General features: G+C 42.5%; 2 protein-coding genes across 12 annotated transcripts in view; one reads left to right on the top strand and one right to left on the bottom strand.

The window, feature by feature from the left end:
* The first annotated feature begins 80 nt into the window (after positions 1 to 80).
* ace (angiotensin I converting enzyme (peptidyl-dipeptidase A) 1) lies at positions 81 to 26,463 on the top strand. 6 transcript variants are annotated; one of them, XM_077000668.1, is made up of 27 exons: positions 82 to 534; positions 3,380 to 3,550; positions 3,874 to 3,961; positions 4,857 to 5,000; positions 5,132 to 5,323; positions 5,448 to 5,545; positions 5,770 to 5,942; positions 6,422 to 6,645; positions 6,743 to 6,887; positions 7,275 to 7,373; positions 7,479 to 7,601; positions 7,746 to 7,957; positions 8,073 to 8,209; positions 8,296 to 8,454; positions 8,745 to 8,832; positions 9,580 to 9,723; positions 9,958 to 10,149; positions 10,772 to 10,869; positions 11,003 to 11,175; positions 11,450 to 11,673; positions 11,932 to 12,076; positions 12,157 to 12,255; positions 12,407 to 12,529; positions 12,726 to 12,913; positions 15,263 to 15,343; positions 16,067 to 16,130; positions 26,396 to 26,463. In XM_077000668.1, exons 1-26 carry the CDS (start codon positions 316 to 318, stop codon positions 16,099 to 16,101), a joined length of 3,774 nt encoding a protein of 1,257 aa, XP_076856783.1. In that variant the 5' UTR covers positions 82 to 315; the 3' UTR covers positions 16,102 to 16,130; positions 26,396 to 26,463. The 6 variants fall into 6 exon arrangements, with proteins under 6 accessions (XP_076856784.1, XP_076856780.1, XP_076856779.1 ...); XM_077000667.1 differs by lacking the exon at positions 26,396 to 26,463 and adding an exon at positions 16,855 to 17,422; XM_077000669.1 differs by lacking the exon at positions 26,396 to 26,463 and having other exon boundaries at positions 81 to 534; positions 15,266 to 15,343; positions 16,067 to 17,430.
* Positions 22,511 to 27,323, bottom strand: part of itga3b (integrin, alpha 3b) — a 27,614-nt gene continuing 22,801 nt past the window's right edge. For 3 of the 6 annotated variants that reach the window (XM_077000671.1, XM_077000670.1, XM_077000674.1), the window contains 10 exons: positions 27,150 to 27,218; positions 26,820 to 26,896; positions 26,612 to 26,689; positions 26,406 to 26,508; positions 25,805 to 25,981; positions 25,535 to 25,642; positions 25,261 to 25,374; positions 25,060 to 25,158; positions 24,817 to 24,942; positions 22,511 to 23,654 (listed from right to left, as the gene is read on the bottom strand). In XM_077000671.1, the coding sequence (XP_076856786.1) occupies positions 23,484 to 23,654; positions 24,817 to 24,942; positions 25,060 to 25,158; positions 25,261 to 25,374; positions 25,535 to 25,642; positions 25,805 to 25,981; positions 26,406 to 26,508; positions 26,612 to 26,689; positions 26,820 to 26,896; positions 27,150 to 27,218 (1,122 nt within the window). In that variant the 3' untranslated portion in view covers positions 22,511 to 23,483. Of the gene's footprint in view, positions 24,432 to 24,816; positions 24,943 to 25,059; positions 25,159 to 25,260; positions 25,375 to 25,534; positions 25,643 to 25,804; positions 25,982 to 26,405; positions 26,509 to 26,611; positions 26,690 to 26,819; positions 26,897 to 27,149; positions 27,219 to 27,323 lie in introns of all 6 variants that reach the window. The other 3 variants (XM_077000675.1, XM_077000673.1, XR_013130094.1) reach the window with 2 other exon arrangements.

The following is a 27,323-nucleotide window of genomic DNA, read 5'->3' as shown; positions in this document are numbered from 1 at the left end:
GGTTTGAGAAAGGAAGGCTGGTATAGAGGGTGGGCTGGGTTAAACGGCACTTAAAAGGCGCCGACTGTGAGCGCTGTGAGCTTGAGTGACCGACAGCCAGGCGGGGCGAAAGGGGGAAAGAGGGAGAGAAAGTGGGGAGTGAGAGAGAAAGAGAGACAGAGAGACCACTGCACAGGAGCCTCCAGTGGCCTGTACACCTCCTGTTTGCAGAGATCTCCACACACGTCTGTGGAGGTCTGCACTGAAAATAAGCCAGGCTCATTTTCAGCAGATCCTCTTCTGTGCAGTTTCTATGCACTTCTGCTCTGTGGTTAGATGTCCATGATGTATTCGGGTGTGTTGCTGCTGGCTCTGTTCATGTTCAGAGTCAACGTGGCTCTAAGACCTGACTGGCAGCCTGGGGATTACTCAGAACTGGAGCCCTGGCAGTTTGTGGACGACTACAACAGTACGGCAGAGGAAGTTTTGTACTTTAGCACAGAGGCCAGCTGGACGTACAACACCAACCTGACGGACTACAACTCCCAGCAACAGGTACGGGCAGCTGTGTGACACAGACGTGTTCTAGATGTAGTCATTGTTGTAATCCGCGGGAAATCTGAACCACATGTGCATGTTGTTCAAGGAGCAGCATGTGTCAGACATCTTGAGCTTTATAGGCAGTTTCATGGCTCTTAGCATTAGAGTTTTAGGGAAAATCTGACTTTTGTGGAAAATGCCACCTTAGTCACAGGCCCGGCTATGATAAGATAGGGAAGTCTGGCTTTCAAAATGATCATGATGCAACTGCTAGCACTGAAATTACATATACTCTGCAAGTGACTGCAATTTGTATTACTAAAATGATATGATTTTAAAGGACCCTAAGCCTGTGAATAATGAAATAAGTAATGAAGGCTAAATGCCGTAAATGTTAATGAAGGAATGAGCATCCCCGTAAACATGATAAGACTGTAATGGAAAATTATACTGGTCTAAACATTTGTTCTATATACATTTCAACATACACAAAACAAAATGAACATCAAAGCAACTCAGAGTATTTCAGACTCTGACAGCAGGAACAGATCTGGGCACTCAAGAGCAAAATAGATCATACAGAGAGGACTGATCCTGGGCTAGCCTTACTGAACTACTGCCCATTGCCTACACCACACCACACCCCCCCCCCCCCCCCCCCCCCCCAGACCTCCCTCCACGCACACATACACACACCGGGCATCTCCTCGCAGAGTTCTCATGCACCCGACAGCTGTCCCAACACTGTTGCACAGCACTAACTACGCCCAGCCTTGCTATGCCCAACAGGTGTGACCTCAATCTGACCTTAGTTGGTTGTCCTCAAGGTCGACCTGACACGCCCAAGCACTCCTCCACGACTCAGCCTGAGAGCAGAATTCAAGTGGACCAGACCCGAGTCTGCGGCTTCCCTGGTGTGACATCTGTTGTTCCAGGCACATCAAACACAGTGATCAAAGTGCATCTGATCCAAGGGAGCTGTGTTGGATAGGCCTGGCAGAGGGGTGTGTCTTTGTCCCAAGCCAAACGGGTTCCATACAGGGTTATTGGCTTATCAAAGCAATAACACCCATCAGTCACATTCCACAGATAGACACCTATTCACTATGAACACTGGGTTCAGTTCTGCTGTCTGCAAATTGGATTTGACGCTGGTTGTGTGGTGACAGTAGTGTATGAAATGCAGAAGTGGGCTGAAGTGGTTTGGGTTTTTCATCGTCGGCCAATCTAACAGGTGCAGATCAGGCGGGCAAGATGGGAGAGGGCAGGCAAGGAACGCAGAAATAAACAAACCCGATACACTGCCGTGCTGCAGATACTTGAAGGTCAACAGTGAACCAAAGTGGCCATAATGTCATCTCCAAAATGAACAGTGTGAGCAGGGCCAACCAGTGCAGAGAATCAAACCACACAGCTTGCTTCAGTCAATAGGACTTTTAATTAGCCTCTAAAAATAAAGCTCTCAGGGAGGAAGAGAGAGAGAGGGAGAGGGAAAGAGAGAGAGACGTTGGGGGGGGGGGGGCGCTATTCAAAAAGCTGACAGTGGATGCTTCATCGAAATCACAAAGGGGTGCAAACGAAACACTCTCCAGACCCATCAGGTATCTCCAGTCAGGGCACCACTGTAATGGAAGAATATTCCAATTACGTGTGGAATGCCACTGGGCGTCCATTACTGTGGTCAAAAGATTTGGTTCCTATGGTTTTCTTTCATTAAAACCACTCAGACTAGTATTTTCTACACAACAAGTTTAACTATTTTTTAAGCCATATTTTAATACAAACATTTTCTTATTCTTTTGGAAAAACAAGATGCAAACTTTTAGACCGTTTGGGCAGTTTGCAATTCATTTGCATAGCAGTGCAGGTAAATCAGTGGTATAACCGATGTGAAAACAAGAGTATACGTGTAATTTCCTTTACCATTTTTTGGGTTATCACTTACTTTCCTCTTGTTAATCAGTGGCAGAGAAGGGCTGCAGTCCTCTCAGGACAGTAAAAACAGATAGAGGTGATTTATGAGTCACTTATGAGTCACTTATGAGTGACCTATGCCCTGGCAGAGGTGACATGGTAATTGGTTAATATACCCTGAAGTACTCAGGAGCAGTGGGTGTTAGCTCAATATGCCAAACGGGCTTATGCTGAAGTCTCATTTGCTTCCAGTAGTTGACACTCTGAGTGTGTGCGCCACTTGGGAACATTAAACCCTACTGGTGAACATATCAAAGGAGAAGAGCAGAGGAAACGCATCGTCTCAAAGATCTTTCATTCTTACTGCTATCTAACTCATATCAGTATTGCTGTTGCAATATCAGTATTGAGCTAAGACAAAGCTAAATCACCTCTATCATTTATGAGTCATGAGGTATTTATCTATTTGCTCAGAGGAGTTAGGTCTATTAATTCATTTTTTTCAGTGCAAGAACATAAAAACAGTTGTCAGATACATAAAGTCTTTGAAGCAGCTACAAAGTCAAGTTAAAAAATAAGAGGAGGTCAAAGGTCTTCAGCGCTTCACGCACTCTGCTGTAAAGCAAAACCAGTTCTTTCCTTGTCTTCTCCAGAACAGAGACCGTGTGAAATACACCTCTGAGTCTCACTCCATATCAGAGTGCTTCTTTATCAGATTGCTTCGTTATCAGGCCTTCCATATCAGTCTGTCTTTGCCACTGTCACCCCTGACTAACATTCACAGATTGGACAGGGATCTCTGTAAAGCCACTTTTTGACATTATATTATTTAGGGATGTAAAATTCAAGTTGATCTGATTTTATACCATTCACTGATGCATATCCTGTTCTTCTATCTTCATACTAAATATATACTAACTGTTTAAGTTGTTGAATATGCGCACAGGTGCAGGCATCCTTGGAGGAGCAAGCGTTTGTGGAAGCATGGGGAAAGAAGGCCAAGGAGATCTTCACTCAGGACATCATGGACAACTTCACTGATCCACAACTGAAGAAACTCATCTCCAAGATTAATGTGCTGGGACCTGCCAATCTTCCCATAGCTGACCGAGAGAGGGTTAGTCTACATCAAATCAAATCAAATATATTTTTGATGTATTGCGCTTTTCACAACACATGTTGTCACAATGACATGCTGCTCTGCAGAACAGAAATAAACACTGAGTAACTGAGAAATGTGTGACTGAAGACGGTATAATAAAAAATAGATTCATAAATTAATTAACAATTAACTAATTAACAATAACAATATACACATATAAATATGCATTTATACAGTATATATGGACACACACAATTTAAAATTATATATAGAAGTGTTTTGTGTGGTCCTGTAGTTAAGAAGGATACAGATTAACATATATATATTTTTCTTTTTAGTACAATGCCATTTTGAGTCAGATGGATAGCATCTACTCCACAGCAAAAGTATGTCCTAAACATGAGGAGTGCTGGTTATTGGAGCCTGGTAAGCAATCACCCACTGCACTTCAGAAACCTGATAACCTTTAACCTTTACCCTAATATGCAATGGTTCATGTTCTTTTTGGACTTACCTGTCTGGTGACTCAGAGATTCAAGCAATAAAGAAAAATTGGGGGACCTGCAAAATCACACACTACAGACACAGTGGATGTAGGACCAGTGGTTGGAGGCAGGAAAAGTGCAGACATGAACCAGGAAAAGGAATAAATGGATGTCTGACATGCTTTCAAACAACATCTAAGTGGGGACGACAAACCACCCAAGTCAGCTCTTCCTCTGTTTAGACTGTCCAAAAAATCAGATGGGCGTGAGTCCAACTACACTTATGAAGAAGCATTAGTTCCAAACATTTTGTATCTCTCTGTTTATTTGCCAGATAACATTCTATTTAACATATTTCATTTAAAACAGTCAAAATATCACAATACATCACATTAGATTGTTTTGGGCTGATTTACTCAGCATATATTTATTTTAAAAAATGTCTACAAGCTTCTTTCTTTTCACTGTGATGTCTTCAGCATTCATGCATCCTCATTTGCACATGAATGAGAAGAGCACAGCTCACTTTGTTTCTCATTGGACGGTGTCATGTGGCAGACTGCCAGTGTAGTGGGCTTCTTACAATAAATTCTTCACAAGATTTGAGAAATATGTCCTATCATTTGTGTTCAGAATGCAACTGCATATAGAGTTCCAGTGTACATAATAGTGGAATCACGTGGTAACTGGTACAATTTTTTGAAAATTATAACAATATTTGCAAGAAAAGAATTTACGCTGAAAAAATGCCTCAGCTTTTTCATTAATTTCTTTTGCAGTTTTAATGTCATTTTGTTTATTTACTTTAAAAAAGCTTACTTTATTTACAATCACAGACCTGAAGGAGATTATGGCTGACTCCCGGAGTTACAAAAAACTACTGTATGCCTGGGAGGGCTGGCACAATGCCTCTGGGGTGCCACTCAGGACCCTCTACCCTGAATTTGTCAAGCTCAGCAACAAGGCCTCAACTATGGATGGTAAGCATGTTGTTCTCCATGGAGAAACATGATTTATGGACTGAGAGATTCAGTGGTAGACAAAGGAATGTAGAAGAAGCAAAAGACTAAGAAGTTTCTAATGCAACATTACGTATGCATGTCTTCCCCAGGATTTACTGACACGGGTGCTTATTGGCGTTCATGGTATGAGTCTCCAACGTTTGAGCAGGACCTGGAGAACCTTTTCCAACAGCTGCAGCCTCTTTACTTGAACCTACATGCCTTTGTTCGCCGAAAGCTCTATGATTTCTATGGTCCTAAGTATATTAATCTTAAAGGGCCCATTCCTGCTCATTTGCTTGGTACGTTCCTTCTCTGTACAGTGTTCACCATGTGTGTCACTACAGCTTATGTGTGCCCTGGGTTAACCCAGATGCTCCTTACAGAAAGGTTCTGATATCACTGGTGTGTGTTGGTCCTCTGCAGGGAACATGTGGGCACAGACCTGGAACAACATCTATAGCATGATGATTCCATTCCCTGACAAGCCCAATGTGGATGTGACCCAAACCATGGTTACACAAGTAAGCAAATCATGGCCACTAGTCTTCCAGTATGCATTAACCCTATTCTGCAGTATTCAGTGTTAACATATCTAATAAATGCCCTTTTAGAACATCCTACCGCAAGCATTTCAAATTGAAAGCTCTTTAGAAGGGCTGACATCCTGGAGCACTTCAGGACACGTAAGATAATGTGATTGTTAGTGTGAATATTAGAAATTAACAAATGAATTGTGTTTTCTCAGGGTTATAATGCAAAACGCATGTTCAAGGTTGCTGAGGACTTCTTCATATCTTTGGGTATGGAGGAGATGCCCGATAAGTTCTGGAATAAATCTATGCTGGAGAAACCTAATGATGGCCGGGAGGTGGTGTGCCACGCCTCTGCCTGGGACTTCTACAACCGTGAGGACTTCAGGTGACAAATCTGAGTTAATTTTGGCTATGCAGAGATACAGAAGCAGTTCAGAGGAATATGTATTAGCAATAGGTATTAGCAAAAGGGGCAGTCATGGTCTTGTGACCGGAGGGTTGTGGGTTCGATTCCCAGACCTGAGGCCATGACTGAGGTGCCCTTGAGCAAGGCACCTAACCCCAACTGCTCCCCAGGCGCCGGACTAGGGCTGCCCACCGCTCTGGGCATGTGTGCACCACAGCCCCCTAGTAGTCACTAGTGTGTGTTTGTGTGTGTGTTCTAATTGCACAGATGGGTAAATGCGGAGGACAAATTTCGATTGGGGTGTAAATTCACAATTGACAAATATGGCACATTTCATTTCATTTCATTTCGTATTGCCACATAAATATCTATAGTGGAACCTAAATGAAGTCACATAGGTTTTTCAAGACAAGCTAGTTTGTTACATTGGTACCATATACCAACAATGCCTTTGACAGGATTAAGCAGTGCACTACAGTGACTATGGAACAGCTCTTCACTGTGCACCATGAGATGGGCCATGTGCAGTATTACCTGCAATATAAAAACCAGCCAGTCAGCTTCAGGGCTGGAGCCAATCCTGGCTTTCATGAAGCCATTGGAGATGTGCTCTCTCTCTCTGTCTCTACACCGAAACACCTGCATACCATTGGCCTGCTGGACACACTTGTCGATGACCAAGGTAACTAAAACAATGTAATCAACAGTCAATTGAACATGGTCTATTATATGCTTAGAAGGACCGATTTCATGGAAAAATACATGCATTCACAATTTAGAGACTGACCTCAACTACCTGTTGAAGATGGCTTTGGAGAAGATTGCCTTCCTTCCTTTTGGTTATCTGATTGATCAGTGGCGCTGGGGTGTGTTCAGTGGACGTACGCCCCCTGAGCATTACAATGCAGAGTGGTGGTATCTCAGGTATGTTTTTCAGAGCTGCAATTTCTATCATCTTATTTCTATTTTTCTCTTGCACACACTGGCTTGCTCTGACCCATGCACTTGTAAAGCTGCTTTGTGACAATATGTGCTGTAAAAATGCTATATAAATACATTTGATTTGACTTGACTCGACACTCCAGCAACATACGAAATCTGTCCGTCTATTTGTTTGCCATTAGCAAATGGTACAGATACAATTATATTTTCTTAAGTCAATATCAGTAATATAAACACTATTTTAATAATACTTACATAATTTATTATTATTATTATTATTATTATTATTATTATTATTATTATTATTATTATTATTATTATTATTTAAACACTTAATCCTATTATTAATCTAATTACTATATTTTACAGAAAAAAATATCAAGGCATCTGTCCACCAGTCAAGCGGACAGAGGATCACTTTGACCCTGGAGCAAAATATCACATTCCAGGAAATACCCCCTACATCAGGTGAGATTACCATGTAATGCCACCACTTATTAATGTCTTGATATCCAATCCCAATATGTTTAGTTACTGTCTTCATGTACTACTGCCTTATTCTTTGCTCTGTAGGTATTTTGTGAGTTTCATCCTTCAGTTCCAGTTTCATCAGAAGCTTTGTCAGGAGGCTGGACACACTGGACCACTGCACAAGTGTGACATTTACAATTCAAGTCAAGCTGGGGACATTTTAAAGTACGTTGAAAACCAACTGTAGACCAGATACTGTTTGCTGCCATTTTCACTCTGGGTCACAGGTTTTCTGTTGCTTTTTGTATGTTGTAAAATTTATTCTGATGACAGCTTATTGCAAGTGAGTGTTCTTTGCCTGTTTGACAGGAACGTCCTGAGTGCTGGGTCGTCCAAGCCCTGGACGGAGGTGCTGCAGGAGGCTTTGGGCACAAACAAAATGGACGCCAGTGCCTTGATGCAGTACTTCGAGCCTGTAACCAACTGGTTAGCAGTACAGAACAACCTGACCAATGAAACACTGGGGTGGCCTGACTTTGACTGGATGCCACCTGTCCCAGATGGTTATCCTGAAGGCATTGGTAAGGTTGACTGCAAAGGGTCTAGAAAGTTTATCAAAGATGTAATATTGGCATAAGATATTTCCAATTAGTGAGTTGTACTGTACTAATTCCCCATGTTCGTCACTCCCAACAGACAAAATAACAAATGAAACACAGGCAAAGGAGTTCTTGGCTGAGTATAACACCACAGCAGAGTCAGTCTGGAACGCATACACCGAGGCCTCATGGGCTTATAACACTGATATCAATGAAATTAACAAGCAGATAATGGTGAGGTCTAAATCCATTTCTGTATATAGTACCTCTGTCTTCAGTTGTTCTATGCCTCTGACCTTTTTATGAATTTGTATCGCCAGCTGGGGAAAAACCTGGAGATGGCTGCCCACACGAACACCTTTGGGATGAAAGCCCGTGACTATGACACCACTGACTTCCAGGACCAATCAGTGAAGAGGATCCTAAAGAAACTCAGTGACCTAGAGAGGGCCGCACTCAGTGATGCTGAACTGAAAGAGGTGTGTGTGTGTGTGTGTGTGTGTGTGTGTGTGTGTGTGTGTGTGTGTGTGTGTGTGTGTGTGTGTGTGTGAGAGAGAGAGAGAGAGAGAGAGAGAGAGAGAGAGAGAGAGGGAGAGTGAGAGAGCATGAGAGGGAGAAAGAGTGCAATTTCTTGAATATGACTGAAGATGATGTGAAATGCTAAGTGGTCTTTTATCAAACCTTTGGTGCTTTTTTGGTAAAATATGAAAATAAATTGCACTGTGTGACTGGACTGATTCACCCATGCCAATTCTCTCTTCTCTTACAGTACAATAACTTGCTGGCCTCTATGGAGACCACTTATAGTATAGCTAAAGTCTGTAGAAAGGATGGTACATGTCTACCTCTTGAACCAGGTGAGTTATCTTCAATAAAATGTTCATATACATACATCAATGATTACAATGTAGCACAAGAATTTTACTATAAATATCCAAGCTGTCTAGATACTGTATGTCCAGATCTTTTTGATAACTTTTATGGTGTAAAGTCTCAACTCAAACATGGTTCCATTATGTTTAAGATAAATCATTACAATAAATAATGTTAATGATTTATAGCTGCTCTTTGGATAGTAAAAATACTCTCAAGACTCTCAAGTTATCACAGGAAAGTTCCAAATTGCTAACTGATGAGTAATTGTGATGCCTGGGGCGTCATGGAGTGAAGAGGTGGACACAAATGCTGAGAGGAGCAAGGTTTAATGAAGGGAAACCAAAACCAGGGGCGTACAGACAGGTTAAGGTCAAATCTGAACTTATGCATGATAATTTTACAAAAACTGAAACCAAACCAACAGAATAAAGACGTACAGGCATGAACAAAAGGGCTATGAACACAAAACAATGAACAGCCCAGACTACATGGAATACAAATGAGGGGTGGGATTACAAAAAGCTAGGAGGGAACGGAAAAAACAATGAGATCAGGCTGTGAGGACAGAGGTGGAGCCAGGCATGATGCTAATATTTTCAACACAGGATCTACTGATTTCCTGGCACAAGAAAGCTAAAGATGTGCAGTCGCACTGCATTCACCCATGTTACTCAAGCTATGCTGTGCTGCATCACCCTGACAGTTTGGTTTCTTTGGTATTTTCACAGACCTGACTAAGATCATGGCTGAGTCCAGGGACTATGATGAACTGGTCTTTGCCTGGCAGGGTTGGCGCAACGCGTCTGGAAGAGAGCTCCGCCAGAGCTACACCAGATATGTGGAGCTTGCCAACTTGGCTGCCAGGAAAAATGGTAATGGATGACCTCTTACAATTAAAGCTGCTTTTGTGGGGAAAGGTTCCACTAGAATAGCTGTAAAGCTCCAAGCAGCCCTTAGAACTTGAAAACTTTTACTGGAAGTCCATTCAGTAGGCTGCACAGTAAACTGTGTGTACTGCTCTTCATTAACTTAATAGTCAAATGCACATTTTCCTTATAAGGCTGTTAAAACACATTTAGAATTTTGCTCTCCCTGACTTTCATCAGGACATTCTGATAATGGGGCATTTTGGCGCTCCTTATATGAGACACCCACCTTTGAGGAGAATCTGGAGGCATTATGGAAAAACCTTGAGCCACTCTACCTCAACCTCCACGCTTATGTGCGTAGAGGCCTCTTCAAAAAGTACGGAGACAAACTTATCAACCTTCAAGGACCAATTCCTGCACATTTACTAGGTAAGAATAAAGCTCATTTGTCAGATGCATATTGCAACACTGAGAGGCCTTTCGAATTATTCAATTATCTAAAAGTAGAAGCAAAATTTGCTTGGTTTCTGACATCTCAAAATAGTCAATGCAGATTAATTTTCAGATATACCAAAGTAATAATAACTACTGAAAGCTGTAATGATTCATATCAGGTTAAAGATAACAACAAATAATATAGTGCCTATTATAATCTCCATACATTTTAGACAATCTTTTGTGGAGGACACACAAATCTCATAATTTGAACTTCAAGCTTTCAGAGTCAATCTGAGATTGAAAATATTTTTACATTTCCCAAGAATGCACATTAATATTCTGTTGCTGTTTGTGGCATTGCAAATGAATTGGCAGGATTTAATGCTTTCAAAACCATCAAGCGTGACTGTGCGTGCTGGCATGCATGTGTATACATCTATAGCTTCGGCCCAAATCTTCCTGTGAGTGTATGTGGATACACACGTACTTCCACATGACTGAAGATGGAAGGGCTTCAAATTCCAAGCCCAGCAGTTAATCACAGTGCCAGTGCTCCAAAGATGTCACTGACCCATTTCCCCTTCTTGACTCCATTCTTTCTTTCTACTCTCAGGGAACATGTGGGCCCAGACCTGGTCAGGCATTATGGATCTGGTTATACCCTATCCTGATGCAACAAAGGTGGACGTCACCCAAGCCATGATATCCCAGGTAAGGACAGACAAACCAGAATTTGAAAGGATCATGAAATAAATTTCTTCTGTCTGGTGATCAAGGTAAGTTTCAGGTCCTAATGCAGAACAAGAACACTGAGGTCAGTGATGATTTGGTTTCTTTCTTCCAGGGATGGAATGCTCGGCGGATGTTTGAAGAGTCTGACCGATTCTTTCAAGGTGTGGGGCTGGAGCCCATGCCTGATGAGTTCTGGAATAAGTCCATGCTGGAGAAGCCCACAGATGGCCGGGAGGTGGTGTGCCATGCCTCAGCATGGGACTTCTACAACCGCAAAGATTTCAGGTGTGTAGTGTTGAAGCAAAGTCTGTGGGAAATGTTTGTATTTCACTGTAGAACAATCCATCTGTAACACAACAAAACAATGTTTAATCGAGCAGTTTCAGAAAACATTATTAGAGTTCATTGAGACAAAAAAGCTAAAAACTGATCATTTCATTTACAATATTAAACCAATGTAGCCACACCAAGTAAAATAAATAAACTACACGCTATTACTTTTTTTCAGTAGCAAATTTCTCTCTATCTGGAATGTCTTGAACTTCCTCTGTCCTTGTAGAATCAAGCAATGCACGGTGGTGAATATGGATGACCTTATCACTGTACACCACGAGATGGGGCATGTGCAGTACTTCCTGCAATACATGAACCAGCCTATCTCTTTCCGTGATGGTGCCAACCCTGGGTTCCATGAGGCCATTGGTGATGTTCTGGCCTTGTCAGTATCCACGCCCAAACATCTTCACACCATCGGACTGCTAGAGACGGTGGAGGATAACAAAGGTAAGTTGGTCGGCTGATATAAAACCCAACTGAATATGAGAATGTGTCATATCCTTATGCCTTTGTGCAGGTTTCAGATATTGCAATATGCATCCCAACTCTCAGTATTTGTCTTATTTAACACAAACATTGCTCATATGATGAGTCAAGCTGAATGATATATCCCCATGCTCCCCCCAAAGTTGAAACCAAACCTACACCATTGCTACTGGCACTAAATAATCATAGTGACTGATTCTGGTGTAAATCACCCAACAGAGACCACCATTAACTTTCTGATGAGCATTGCCCTGGATAAAATCGCTTTCCTGCCATTTGGCTACTTGATGGACCAGTGGCGGTGGAAGGTGTTTGATGGCAGGATATTGGAAACTGAGTACAACAAAGAGTGGTGGAACCTCAGGTGAGAATAGCCTGATCTGTAGGCAAGCTGCTACTTTGTAACAGACATGCTACAAAATCACATATGCATCCTTCCTTCAGGCTGAAGTACCAGGGTCTGTGCCCACCTGTGCCCCGCACGGAGGAGGACTTTGACCCAGGAGCAAAGTTCCACATCCCTGCCAATGTACCCTATGTCAGGTATACATAAAAAAAAAATCCAAAGCTTCACAATAAAAGTAGCATGTCCTCATTTGTCAACTGTGCAAAACTCCAAAACTCCAATGATTTGCCAGAAGTGTTTATATGAGAGCTGTTCTGAAGAAGCCATTGTTGTTTTGTGCTGAACCAGGTATTTTGTCAGCTTTGTGATCCAGTTCCAGTTCCATAAAGCACTGTGTGAAGCTGCTGGTCACACCGGTCCCCTTCACAACTGTGACATCGATAAGTCCAAAGAGGCAGGCAAACTCTTGGGGTCAGTGCACCATGCAACAGCTGTGGCATAAGCCTAACGTGGCATAAAACCTTGTGCAATCAAATAAATAAAATAATGGGTAAAGAGAGAAATTTAGCAGAACTTTTTTCACTCTTCTTTTCTCTATTCTTTATACCCATGCTCATATGTGAATTACATTTATACATATATAAATGTGTATGATTTATAACATCAGGGATATGATGAAGCTGGGCTTCAGTAAGCCTTGGCCTGAGGCGATGGAGATGATCACAGGCCAGGCCAACATGTCCGTGGAGCCTCTCATGGAGTACTTCCAGCCCCTCATCACCTGGCTAAAGCAGGAGAACCAAAAGAACGGTGACGTTCTTGGCTGGCCGGACTACAGCTGGATGCCGCCCACAAGTATGTCTCTCGTGTCCGGAGGCTAAACTTTCTAAGCTTTAGACCATTGCAGTACATTAGATAAACACAAAAAAGATTTCATTATGTGACCATTACAATGATGGTGCTGTGTTTGCCATGAAGTGTTATGTTCTGACAGCAGACATTGGACGCAATCATAAGAGTTTACAAGTTTAATGAGGAGAATTGAACAGTAAAGAAATAATGCCAACAATAGAAAGGAAATAATAATGCCAATATCAAAGAACATAACACCAAACCACACTAAGGAGAACAAATACACACAACTACCAAACAACACGAAGTCATAGGGTTAACATAGAGTACAGACATGGGGACAACTAGACCAACATGAAGCTAAACATTGCCAGACCACAAGCAAGGAAACACCAGGAAATACAGACATAGAGCACAAACATACATAACCAGACTCCAGGAAATGCAAACTCACAGACAACCAGAATACATGCATTCACAATACTCAACAAAATTAAGGGCAAACACAGGGATTAAATGCACAGACAATAATGAGTAACTAAGCGAGACACAGCTGGCAACAATAACCAAAGGCGGGGACACAGATATGTGGGCATGACAGACCAAAGGGAAACCAAGGAAACCAAAAACAAAGGGCGGCACTAAGGCACACCAAAACATGATGGGGTAGAGGGTGGAGCCATACGTGACAAGAGGACCCAAAACCAGTGGGTTGCACTTCCAATCTCCCACATCCTCAGAAAATGAATGGCCTGAGCATTTGGAGCTGAAGATTAATTTATTATTTTATTTAAAGTTTTAACCATAAAGGTCACTGAAGGCTCAAGGACCAGTTATTCTCTCATGTGCTTCATGTGATACAGGCTACAGGCAATATGCAAGCATTCACCCAAAAGGACTCTTATACTCCTAAAAATTCAAAACTAGTTTAATGATCTTTTATGTTGGAAAATAGAGACAGGACTCTTTAAGAACAAATGGACTAATTTTTTGGAGCCTTTTAAATAAAAGGAACAACTGAATGATAGAAAAATTTGAGGTTGTTAAGGACTCCTTTACAAGCAGACCTATAACCATGAATTAATTCTATCATTCTATCCAGAGTTTGGTGGAATGAATAAAATAAGTATGATTTCTGAAAATAATTAAATAGTAATTTCTCAATATATAGATACAGAAAATTGACAAACTTTGTATTGAATTTAAGATTAGTAACAGTTGAGGTGGTGTTCCAACTACATGATCTTAATCTTTGAGATAGCTTAATGTTGGCAAAAGTATTTAGAGTCTGGAGGAAGTCATCCTGGAGTGTTGACATCAAAGTTTTCCGTGTTGACACGAAAAGGCAATATCATCATTTACTCACCGGCCACTTCATTAGAATTGCCTTAATTCTTCAGATTCAACAAGGTACTGGAAAAATTCCTCAGAGTCTGTTCCATATTGACACGATAGCATCACGCAGTTGCCGCAGATTTGCTGGCTACACATCCATGATGCAAATCTCACGTTCCACCACATCCCAAAGGTGCTCAATTGGATTGAGATCTGGTGACTGTGAAGGCCAATCGAGTACAATGAACTCATTGTTATGTTCAAGAAACCAATCTGAGATGATTTGCGCTTTATGACACAGCGTGTTATCCTGCTGGAAGTAGCCATCAGAAGCAGCCATTCAAGGCAGCATAAGATAAGATAAGATAAGATAAACTTTATTGATCCCATGAGTGGGAAATTCAGTGTCATCAGCATCCCACGAGTGGGAAATTCAGTGTCATCAGCATATAAATTAATAAAGTATACTTTATTTGGTATATAAAGCATACTACTGCCCAAATCCTACTGTACAAAAAATATTTTAGTGTAATACTTTCCAAAATGAAAAGATGATCCTTGTCAAGTGATCAGAAACAATAATTTTTAGCTGTATATCTCACTTCACTCACATTTATTTTATAATTGCTTGCTGGCATACATTTGCTGTCATTGTATGATCTTGTGGGAGGAATATTAACCAGGTTTTTCATAACCAGTTGTGCGTACACCCTACACTGTTTCTAGTTCCAGTCTTTGTAGTTCAGGGATACTGCTCAAATGAATACCACAAACCAAATAACGGTCTACTACCATGAGAGGCCCGTTTTCTCATGAAGGAACAGGTCTATTAGAGTACTGCTATTCACATTCCAACAAGAATTATGGGGGGCCCAGTTGTTGTGCGCCAAGCACTATGGGCCTTTATGTGATGGCCTGTGTCCTCTTGCCATATCTCCCTCTTCCCCATAGCTACGCTGCTGGTTGCTGCAGTATACCAAGAATTCTGAAAGTGTCCTTTCTCTCACTTGTGTCCAGCAGGTAAAGTGGAGGTGGTGGAGGAGCTCAGCCCCGTGAACTTCCTGGGACTGAGTGTGAATGAATCTGCAGCTGCCGCTGGTCAGTGGATCCTCCTGGTGCTGGGAATCGTTCTCCTCCTCTCAACTACTTTCATGGCCTATAAATACAGGAAAGCCAGGCACCTACAAAACAAGTCCAGCTCCCAGGTGGAGCTCAAATAGGAGCCTTCAAAGATACCATCTGTAGGCTAAACTTCCGGTGTGGTTATTTCTGGAAAAATGAAGAAATCAACCTTGCTTTAGAATGCCTTGTATATTTATTAATGATTTTTGGTCAAATGTATTTGACTATGCAACGAAAGCTGACTTGTAATTTATTTGTAAAAATATGAACCTTCTATGTTGAGTGGATAAAGAATGTTTTAATTTTTTTTGTTTGTATAGTCTAAACTTGTGTGCATTTTTAGATAGATTTTATTGCTAAATCCTTTACAAAATAAAGTGAATAGACTATTCAGGTTTTTGACTTACCATTTCTGTGGTCACTTCACCATGTTTCTACATCAGTTTCATATTTAAAGCATCATCTGGTAATAATTTAAAATACTGCAAAAGAATGATTAGAATGATCCGTCAACACTTTTGTAACAAGGCGATGCAAAAACAGAATGCTTCGACAAGAGCAGTTTTCAATGTAAACCTTATACATAGAGCAGGTATGGTAACTAGACACGTTCGCAGGACTGAAGTTATACAATGACAAACCTGACTTAGACACACCCTGAAATACATTGATGGTAAATGTCCTCCGTTTCCATCTCAGAAACAGAAGTGGCAGCAGCTTCCTCCATCTCCTGATTCTCCTCCTAGTACTCGGACTCCTCCAGGTAGGAGTACCATTTGCATTTACATGTAGGGCATTTAGCAGTCGCTCTTATCCAGAGTGACTTAAGCACTTGACATCTGTTCACAGAAGGCATCCTAGATAGTACCACAGAATTCAAGATACCCTTGAGCCAGACTACTACTAAACTACAGGAATCAATGCCATTCCAAATAAACATACACAATATTGCAAAAAATATTTGCTCACCCATCCAAATTATTGGAATCAGGTGTTCCAATCAATTCTATGGCCACAGGTGTATAAAATTAAGCATGTAGGCATGCAGACTGTTTTTCCAAACATTTGTGAAAAAATGGGTCGCTCGCAGGAGCTCAGTGAATTCCAGCGTGGAACTGTGATGGGATGCCATCTGTGTAACAAATCCAGCTATGAAATGTCCTCACTCCTAAATACTTCACAGTCAACTGTCAACTGTATTATAAGAAAATGAAAGTGTTTGGGAATGACAGAAACTCAGCCACAGAGTGGCAGGCCACGTAAATTGACGGAGCAGGGTCAGTGTATGCTGAAGCGCATAGTCAATCAATCAATCAAAATGTAGTGCTTTTTACAACAGTTGTTGTCACAAAGCAGCTTGACAAGTGTCCGAATCCAAGCCCCCAGTGAGCAAGCCAAGGGTGACAGTGTCAAAGTCAAATTTATTTAAATAGCGCTTTTCACAACACATGTTGTCACAAAGCAGCTTTACAATCTTATGGGTCCAGATCCCTAATGAGCAAGCCAAAGGCGACAGTGGCGAGGAAAAACTCCCTATAGGGTGGGGATTAGGAAGAAACCTCGGGAGGACTCAAAAGGAAACCCATCCTCCATTGGGTGGCCCGTTAGCACAAGTCCGTGGTCGCAGGGTGGTTCCACAGTTCCACAACAACAGTCAAGGCTCCTGTTCCCCGCCCAAGAAGCTACAGTCCCCTCGGTGTAGGCGGTGGGCCTCAGGCAGGAGCCAGCACCAGCACAACAGAAAATACTGTTGCATCAGAAAATACTTTGGTCTAAGGCAAGTGTTAGACTTTTGTGAAGTGTCTGTAGAATATGTTCTATACTGATAAGCTCCACAGAAGGTGACTTGCACCAACTGCCTGTAATGACACCCTACCAGGTTGGGAAAGAGTGAACATGAAATAACGCAAAGTCATGCATGTAGGTTGAGAACTCTATGTATGGGATGCAAGAGGACTTTAGGGGTGGAGCAATAGTATATAAACCTGCTTGTTATCAGTAACTTTTGGATCTCTCTGATTTAAATGTTTAGAATGTATGAGATCCACAGAGATATCTCTGTTTTAATAAAGGCCTTTTTGCTATTGCAATAATTTTTGTATGTTGTTCCTGGTATCTCCATTTGCATCAAACAAACATGCGGGTCTAAAGTGGTTGATAGATGTTCAAAGCCTCAACAGTTTCGAAGGAGTTCTTGAGCAAGCTCAACATTATGTTAAGACTCATGTCCGACTGTGACCTTCAGGCTAATGCCCAAGTGGAGCGAGATAACCAAGAGCTAATACAATTTCTCAGAGCTTACTGTCACGAGCATCCTAGTACCTGGTCTTCTTATCTGGTGTGGGCTGAGTACACCCAGAACTCATTCACTCATGCCGGGATGGGGCTCACCCCTTTTGAGTGTGTGCTTTGTTGTCAGCCACGGCTATATCCATGGAACCCCCCGTGTCGGAGCAGCTGGCTGTCGAGGAATGGTGTGTGGGAAGAAACTCACCAGTGGTTATGGGCAGTCATCAGAGTATTCAAAAGGAAAGCTGATAGGAGAAGAGGAGATACGCCCACTTATAGACCCGGAGAAAAGGTCTGAGTAGCCACCAAGGATGGCAGGGTGGGACCACACAGTAAGCTGTGATACAGACAGTAATTCACTAATTCCATTACAGCAGTGACCCAACATGAGTCCATAGGGCCTAGAGAGACTGCACCATCATCCTGTGGGCCTAATACATGAACTTATTTTGTACCCCCTGCATTTGTTTCTTCTGTGCCTATAACCCCATTGTTGCCCTGTTCTGTGCCTGGTTTTATTGTGTTCCCTATCTCTGTTCTCTACCTGTCCAGTTGTCCATTCCCATCTCTGTATCTGGTGTAACTGTATGCTTGTCCCCAGAATCACTACCAATTTTGTTCCTGTACATATATCAGTTGTTCTTAGAATACTTACCTGTCTTTACCATGTTCTGGTTCCCTGGTCCTGAATTCTGTGACCACAGATATTGTAGCACATTTTCTGCATGTTTCCGGTTCAGAAATAATCAATAGTAGTGTTGACAAATATTTTAATAACTGCACTTACACTCACCAGCCACCAGTACACCTTGCTAGTTCCCGGGTTGGACCCCCTTTTGCCTTCAGAACTGCCTTAATGCATCTTGGCATAGATTCAACAAGGTACTAGAAACATTCCTGTCTGGTCTGGTCCATATTGAAATGATAGTCAGTTGCTGCAGATTTGACGGCTGCACATCCATGATGCGAATCTCCCATTCCACTGCATCCCAAAGGTGCTCTATTGGATTGAGATCTGGTGACTGTGGAGGCCATTCGAGTACAGTGAACTCATTGTCGTGATCAAGAATCCAGTCTGAGATGATTCACACTTTATGACATGGCATTATCCTGCTAGAAGTAGCCATCAGAGGATGGGTACACTGTGGTCATAAAGGGAAGGACATGGTCAGCAACAATACTCAGGTAGGCTGTGGGGTTGACACAATGTGCCAGGAAAATATCCCCCACACCATGGCACCACCACTACCAGCCTGAACCATTGATATAAGGCAGGATGGATCCATGTTTTCATGTTGTTGATGCGATATTCTGACCCTACAATGTCCTAGCAGAAATCGAGACTCATCAGATCAGGCAACATTTTTCCAGTCTTATATTGTCCAATTTTGGTGAGCGAATTGTAGCCTCAGTTTCCTGTTCTAAGCTGACAGTAGTGGCACCCAGTGTGGTCCTCTGCTGCTGTAGCCTATCCGCCTCAAGGTTTGATGTGTTATGCGTTCAGAGATGCTCTTCTGCATGCCTCAATTGTAACAACTGGTTATTTGAGTTACTGTTGCCATTCTATTAGGTCGAACCAGTCTGGCCATTCTCCTCTGACCTCCTCAAAAAGGCATTTACACCCACAGAACTGCCGCTCACTGGAAATTTTCAACACAAGATGGCGGCGCGCAGTAGTGCAGCAGCTTCTCACGCTCCCAGTGAAAACCCCGTTTTTAGTGTTTTTTATGTTGATTCTGAGCCCGACTTACAACAGAGATACAACAGAACACAACTTATCAGGATAAATGATGGCTTGGCATGAAGGAACAACACTATGGATCACAGACTGTGAGCTTTGCTAGGCAGACTACGGCTCCTACGGACACCGGAGTGGCGGAGCAGAGGTCAGTGGACAAAGGCCAAGAGGAGACGGTGCGCACGGAAGCATAAACGGGGCAAACGCTTGGGGGTGCTAGTGCGGCTAAAGGCTAATGCTTACAGGTCCCCAATCCCATCTGTTTTCCTGGCCAATGTTCGCTCTCTTGGGGTTGGGAACTGGGTCAAAATAGGTAAGCAAACTATGATGACTTTCAACTTGATAGTTTACCTCGGCTGTATTCCTAACCAAATTGCACAGTAGGGGCGAGAACGAGTTTTCAAACCTGTAAATTACAAATTGTACGTGTGTTTACATGGATGCAGCCACGAAGTCGCCTGGTTTGCTTCATGGAAAATTCATTTTTAGGAACATAAAGTGTGATCGGAGCGGAGCTCAGAGCGGTTGTTTACTGCATGGTCCTACAAGACAAACCGATCCACAGAGGACGCCATCTCCTCTGTGGTCCACACCACCCTCACCCACCTGGAGCAGAGGGATTCCTATGTCCGTTTGCTCTTTGTGGACTTCACATCCACCTTCAACACCATGATTCCCCCCTGGTCAACAAGCTCTTCACACTTGGACTGAGCCCTTCACTGTGCAACTGGGTCCTAGACTTCCTGACCAACAGGCCACAGCTGGTGAGGATCCACAACATCTCCTCCTCCACCATCACCCTCAGCACAGGCTCCCCTCAGGGCTGCGTGCTGAGCCCCCTCCTGTTCACGCTGCTCACACATGACTGCTCAGCCATTCATCCTGGCTGTCATATTGTGAAGTTTGCAGATCACAAACAATGATGAGTCCGGCTAAAGGCAGGAGGTGGAACACCTGGAGGGTTGGTGCAGAAAGAACAACCTCTGCATCAACGCGAAGAAGTCGAAGGAGATGATTGTGGACTTCAGAAGGGGTGAACAGACCCACCCCCCTCTGCATGTCAGAGGATCTGCTGTGGAAGTGGTTTCCAGCTACAGGTACTTGGGTGTGCACCTGGGCGACAACCTCAGCTGGAGCAACAACACCTCCAGTCTGGTCAGGAAAGCTCATCAGCGGCTTTATTTCCTCAGGCGGCTCAGAGATGAGCTGGACTCGGGAGCGCAGTTCTCCTCTCCTTTTAAAGATGTGTGGTGGAGAGCGTACTGTGCTCTAATATCAACGTGTGGCACGGAAGCTGCTTGGCTGCAGACAGGAAAGCTCTGCAGAGGGTGGTGAAGGCTGCACAGAGGACTGTTGGAGTCAGCCTCCCCACCACCAGACATCTACACCTCCAGATGCAAGAGGAGGGCTGCCTGCATTATGAAGGACCCCACCCAGCACACTCACTTTTTGTCCCGCTCCCCTCGGGCAGGAGGCTGCGGAGTATTAAGTGCAGAACTTCCCGCCTGAGGAACAGCTTCATTCCAGAAGCTGTCAGACTCACAAACTCTAAACGAGAACCAGCACTAGTTGGTCTCTCTGACAATCTGCACTTTACACAAAGACACTTTACGGGGGCAGTCATGGCCTGGTGGTTAGGGCACTGGTCTTGTGACCGGAGGGTCGTGGGTTCGATTCCCAGACCTGAGGCCATGACTGAGGTGCCCCTGAGCAAGGCCCTTAACCCTCAATTGCTCATAAAAAATGTAAGTCACTCTGGATAAAAGTGTCTGCCAAATGTAAATGTACCCACAGTCACTTAAAAAAATAACCTGAAGTACTCAAGATTTATTTGTTACAGATTTATTTTTACTTCACTTATTCTATTTTATTTTTACTTTACTTATTTCTTTCTATTCTATTCAATTTTTTAAAAATTATATTGCTGCTATTAGGGTAAAAACTGGGACCCTGGGTTCTTAATTTCATTCGACCTCATGTACCACATGTGATGTGAATGACAATAAAGTCTCCTTGAATCCTTGGATATTTTCTCTTTTTCGGACCATTCTCTGTAATCCCTAGAGATGGTTGTGCGTGAAAATCCCAGCAGTTCAGCAGTTTCTGAAATACTCACACCAGCCTGTATGGCACCAACAACCATGCCACGTTCAATGTCACATAAATCACCTTTCTTCCCCATTCTAATGCTCGGTTTGAACTGCAGCAGTTCATCTTGGCCATGTCTACATGCTTAAATACATTGAGTTGCTGCCATGTGATTGGCTGATTCGACATTTGCAATAATGAGCAATTGGACAGGTGTACCTTATAAAGTGGCCAGTGAGTGTAGATACTCAATCATTTATTATAGTCTATAAGGAAATTAATGTAAGCCTATCTATCTACTGACAAATTCCTAGGATCAAGTCAATTTTATTCATATAGTGCTTTTTACAACACGTCACAAGGCCGCTTTACAAATGCATGGGACCAGATCCCTAATGAGCAAACAATTGGGTGGGTAGTATGATCGACCTATGTTACCTCTTTTCCCATAGGAAGCAAATTTATCCAGTGATTACAAGTTTGGACATGGAATAATCTGATCTCAAATATTCATGAGTTATCCTTTGTGGCTTTTCTCAAAAACAGAACATGCAGAACATGTGTAACGTCGGTCTGTGGTCATAGAATTTGATGGTCACAGATTCCAGTATAACAGTGGACCTGGGGGCTTATTAACTATGCCTGTGGCAGCCGGGCCTGCTAAACTATGTGCTACCGCGGTAAATGCCTTTCTAGAGGACCTAAAACCTGATGGATCTTCACCATCAGTCTAATAATTAACCAACACTTCTCATATATAAATTTCCCACTACTGACGGAAGAAGGATAAATATACATGCCGCTTTCAGCACAAGCGAATCAGACATGAATATGCCAGCTAGCGGAATACCTAACTTCGGTAGGGGGGCTTCTGCATAATAGGGTTAAATTGTGAATTTTTGGTTAAATTGTTTTTGAGGTCTTCCATAGCCTCCTGGAGGATTTCAGAAATTCAGAATTGGATTTCAGAAATGAATAAGCAACTTGTTTAACTAAGGAATACAGTGGCGAAACTGGAGTTCAAAAACAGGGATTCATTTCTTTATAAAAACATTTAATATCTGGACTGTATAAAAGAAAACCTCACAAACAACATCAACAAAGGAACAAAGCAGAGTGCAACTCTCACTCCGCATACACACATCAATTGGACAATAATCTCATTGTGCCTATATGCAGATGACAACCACTAAACACCTTTAAAAGAATAATCTCCAGTGTATTAACTCATTAATATAAAACCAGTGAAGCACATCACGTAAATAAATATTACCTCAGTGATGTACAGTACCACTTCTTTGTGCCATAATTAACTTTAGTGTGTCAGTAACTGTAATTACTATTGTTTAATTTACTACCACTGTTTTAGGTTACACTGAATGCTGAATTGGTTTGCGTACAGGCTACAGGACTGTAATGGGTAGTTATGTTCAACCTAACTGATCTAAGTAAGAGATTGTGTTAGAGAACACAATTCTGAAGCACTGACATCATACACTTGAAGACATTTGAAGATCACAGCATCAACATGTTCTAAATTCACCATCATACCATAACATAATTTGATTTGAACTACAGGGATGGAATGCGGACTCATAAGGCAGCAGAAGTACACAGGAAATGACAACACAACACACATTTGTAGACAAAATATATACATGCAGATTTGTTGTTTTTTACACAATACGTTCAGTTTGAGGATTAGGAAAATCTTTATAGACAATTTGTTACAACTAAATGTTCCAGACCACAGTCCAATCAACACTTCCACGCCTGGGATATTCACAGAACTGCAACATAGGTGACCCAATATTGCACTAAACTGCAGCATACCTCAAAATAAACACGTTCACTCATTACCCAGTTCCTATTGACTCACGTAATGTAAGCAATGGCCTGAGCAACCAATGTTTAGTGTCTGTTTCATTTAAGGCCAGAGTTAATTCAACCCCCAGTAGTTAATGGTCCAAGTTCCTTTGGGTTGGTGATTGATCAGACATGTCAGTAGTAATATTCATGCATTTCTGTCCAATTTGTGAACCAGAGTTTTTTGTTGAGGTTGTGCTTGGGCTGGAAAGCCTGGCTAAGCTCATATCTCTCCTCTTCACGTATTTTCACTCCATGGTACTTAGTCATTACCTTGTAGTAGACAGCCCTTTTAAAGAATCCACACTGCATGAGAGAGTGAGAAAAAAGAGAGTGGTTTGTGTTCATGACTGGATATGAGAGAGTGAGAGAATGAGAAGGAGAGGAGGAGAGAGGCAGAGATAAATCAAGAAACAACAAAAAAAAGAACAAAAACAGACATCAAAAACATTATTCTCCAGAGCTCAGTAATGGAGGAAGCAACATACAATTCAATTCCAGGACCTGGAATGAACATAATTAAATACTGTTAATAGTAAACAACAAACATGATAAACAACAGCTATCACTCAGAGAAATGTTGATTATCTGCATGCTTCATTTGTGATCAAATTAAAGCAATGTGTACAAACAAACTTGACAGAAATCTCAGCCCTAATGAAAAATACCTAGCCAGAGAAAGGTTTAATGAGCATTTGACAGATGGAGTGACACTTATTGTCCTAGTTCAGAAGGCACATAAATGTATTGAAAAAGACAGAACAGACCAAAAGGTGAAAATCTTGTTTGAGCAGGACTCTGAAAAACCATGACACAGCAGGACCCTGAAACACCATAACACAGCAGGAGACAGAAAAGAGCGAAGAGTGGAGGGAAAAAAGAGATCAAAGCCGAATCTATATGGCTGCATTACCGAGGGGCACCAACAGGGGGCACTGGGAGAGGGCTGACAGAAGGCCCCCTCCCGTGCTATCAGTAGTCCTCAGTCAGCCTCTCGGTCTCAGATGGCTGTATCTTCATCTCGGCTTTTTGGGCCTTGGCCTCGTACATCTCCCTTCGACTGGCCCGCTTAAAGAAACCACACTGCAGGGAGAGGGAGAGGGTGGGCCAGGACGTGGAGCAGTCAAGGCCTGGTCAGCAGCAGGCAAGATTTGGGGGCAAAGTCTGATCATAACCCACTGGAGGTTGGGTGCCGTTCTAATTTGATCGTGAGATCTGGACATGGTCAATCTGGATCTGGTCAGGCTGACCAGCTGTGGAAAAGACTAAAGCGAGTCTGTGATAATCTACAGCTCTCTGTACATCACATGAAAAATGTACATGGCCTGTATGTACAATGCAAGCTGTAAACGGCTCTCTGAATTATGGTGGAGGGACTCTACACTGAAACAGTGAACTTAAACCTTTTATGTAAGTAAATAATAAGCACATAAAGTTTAATGTGGATTGTGATATGTGATTACTGTACCTTCCACAATATGAGACTGATGAGCCCTAATAAGAGGATTCCTGCTACACCTGCAACCACGTAGATCCAGAGAGGGACATCATATGGTGTTTCTTCTCTAAGATCAGGATCAATGTTGACCACAAACTAGAGAGAGGGTCACAGACAGCACAAGAGACAGGTAAGCAAAAGAGAAAGCCAACATCAAAATGAGGAGCAGATCTCGCAGGTTCTGCATGAGGGTCTGTCTGAGGCAATGCTGACCTCTTGTCTGTTGCTGTCCATCCTTATGGCAGATTTATTAGTGTGCAGCCTGAGTGTGGCGTGGCCCTTCACAATCACTTGAAAAGTGTTGAAGTAGTCCTGAGAGAAAAAAACGAGGGCCCATTAGTGAGGCAGCAGGAACCTGCCGGCTTCCTGAAGGAGGGAGCCAAGACCATGGTCTTCCCAGCTCTGGACGTTCACCTCCAGCATGGTGCTGTTCCACACTCGTGCCCTGACTGTGACTGTGGCCTTGGTGGACATGTTTTTCAGAGGGCAGGAAAAATTCAGGCAGCGGGCGGTTTGCTTGGAGCACTCCTGCATGGCAATCAGACAATAAACTGTTAGCGTCCCCCTGGAACACCTATAAGCATTTAACGCTCTCCTGAACCAGTGGCACAATAAGTGAATCTGACTAATTCCAGATCAATTAAATTATGTACTTTGTCTATGCATGTCTATGTGTCATAAGGTGTACCAGCAGGGCGGTCTCTTTTCGAGACTTGAAAAGTTTTATGGCAGCTTCTGTTTGTGGCAGTTTGATGTCCAAGTCTCGTCTTTTCCGTTTGTGACCCCTGGCTGACATCTAATTACGAAAAGCAAACAGTTATTTTTTGAAGGAAGGTTTGTCAGTAGCCTTCTCATTATCATTCAGAAATAAACTTTTTTTTACACAGCTGAATATTACATGAATTGACTTAAGTTGAAGAATGATTCTGTGGTTGGTTCCATGAGTCTTTGTACTTACAGTAAGATTGAGCATGTTGACAACTCCCCCAGGGGGAGTGCAGTGTGACTCAGACGTTCCGTTGGTTAAGATCTCTGTTAGATACAATAGCCATTTACCGTTCATCACCTCGTATGGCCACTCGAAGTCCACCACCAGAGTGCCCAGCCCACCCAGTGGTTCACCCACCACACTCACCTACATGCAAACACAGACATTCATGGCTCATCCTTGTTACCGCAGAATGACTGATAGCAGGGCTCAGACATAAGTGACAGGCCACAGCTAGGCCACATGGGGGCGCTGTGAAGCAACTGGTGGGCATCTAAAAGCACCACTACAGTTTTGAACCTGTTTGTTTTAGACCTGATTGTGTCTACAGACCTACACGTGTCCACAGACCTGCATGTGTCTAGAGACATCCTTATGTCTATAGACCTGCTTGGTTGCTTGATTATTATCACATTACTGTTTTACTATTGTGATACTGGATTGTAACTGGATATGTGTATTTATGACCAAATGTGATTCTGTGATTCTGTGATCATGTGATTCTGATTCTTACTGTATTTTTGTTTGCTTGTGCCTTCATTACTTTGCTATCCATGTTAGACACCCTCACCTGAAAGACAAACTCCACTGGACTGCCCACATCACTAGTGGTGTTCATGGCTGACTCCCCCACAACATTGCCACTGAATGAAGTTGTCACCTTTGGCGGATCTCTGCAGGAAAGAGGAGAAAATTACATCAGAAAAATTAAAAATCTATAAAATAGATGTTTTATCTGAACATTGTACATAGGTGTAATAGTGTTGAACAACATACATGGAGATGGTGGTGAGGACTTTGTTTTCCACAGTAAGGATGACCATGGTGGGGTAGAGATCACTCTGCTCACTCAGACTGGCAATACAAACACCCAAACCCACCCAACAAACACAGACATTCATCAAATGTTCATCAGATCCATACCCATTTCATCAAGAACTAGAAAGGCAAAAACATCTACTGGAGACCGTGAGCAGAGACGTACGTAGACAACTGGAGCTGCAGCTCAATCTCCTCAGTGTAAAGAGTGATAAACGTCTCAAATATAATCAGGAAGGAAATCTGCAGAGGAAAGAGAAACAGGCATCAGAGCAGAACGGGCTTATCTTACAAGCCATTAACTGATACTGTGTGGGATTTACAGGTATTTATGACATTGTATGTCAAAGCTGTCAACACAGCCATTTATAAATGTCCACATGTAGTATAAGTCTGTGTTATGAGAGTTTGTGAAGTTTTTAAGTATTGACCTTGACAGTGTTTTTGTAGTTGTAAATGCAGTTGTAAATGTAGTTGTAAATTCAAATATGGTTACCATTTTGTTGCTCTTAAATGGGTTCCCCAGATCACAAATGACTGTTGTGTTAGCGCTACAAACAATGTCCTGTTTACAAAAATAAAGCAATCAATCAAATTGGCACAGCAAGCCAAGTGCCATTAAAAAAATTTAGTCGTAAATGCTGTACAATAGTGCCACCATGTGGTCAAA

The sequence above is a fragment of the Brachyhypopomus gauderio genome, chromosome 3, assembly GCF_052324685.1.
Source record: "Brachyhypopomus gauderio isolate BG-103 chromosome 3, BGAUD_0.2, whole genome shotgun sequence".
Lineage (NCBI taxonomy): Eukaryota > Metazoa > Chordata > Actinopteri > Gymnotiformes > Hypopomidae > Brachyhypopomus > Brachyhypopomus gauderio.
This window is presented reverse-complemented; position numbering and strand designations above follow the sequence as displayed.

Coding starts and splice junctions, on each gene's coding strand:
- ace (XM_077000664.1), top strand. CDS start 316: ATGTCCATGATGTATTCGGGTGTGTTGCTGCTGGCTCTGTTCATGTTC. Junction 535..3,379: donor ACTACAACTCCCAGCAACAG/GTACGGGCAGCT, acceptor ATATGCGCACAG/GTGCAGGCATCCTTGGAGGA. Junction 5,001..5,131: donor CAAGGCCTCAACTATGGATG/GTAAGCATGTTG, acceptor TGTCTTCCCCAG/GATTTACTGACACGGGTGCT.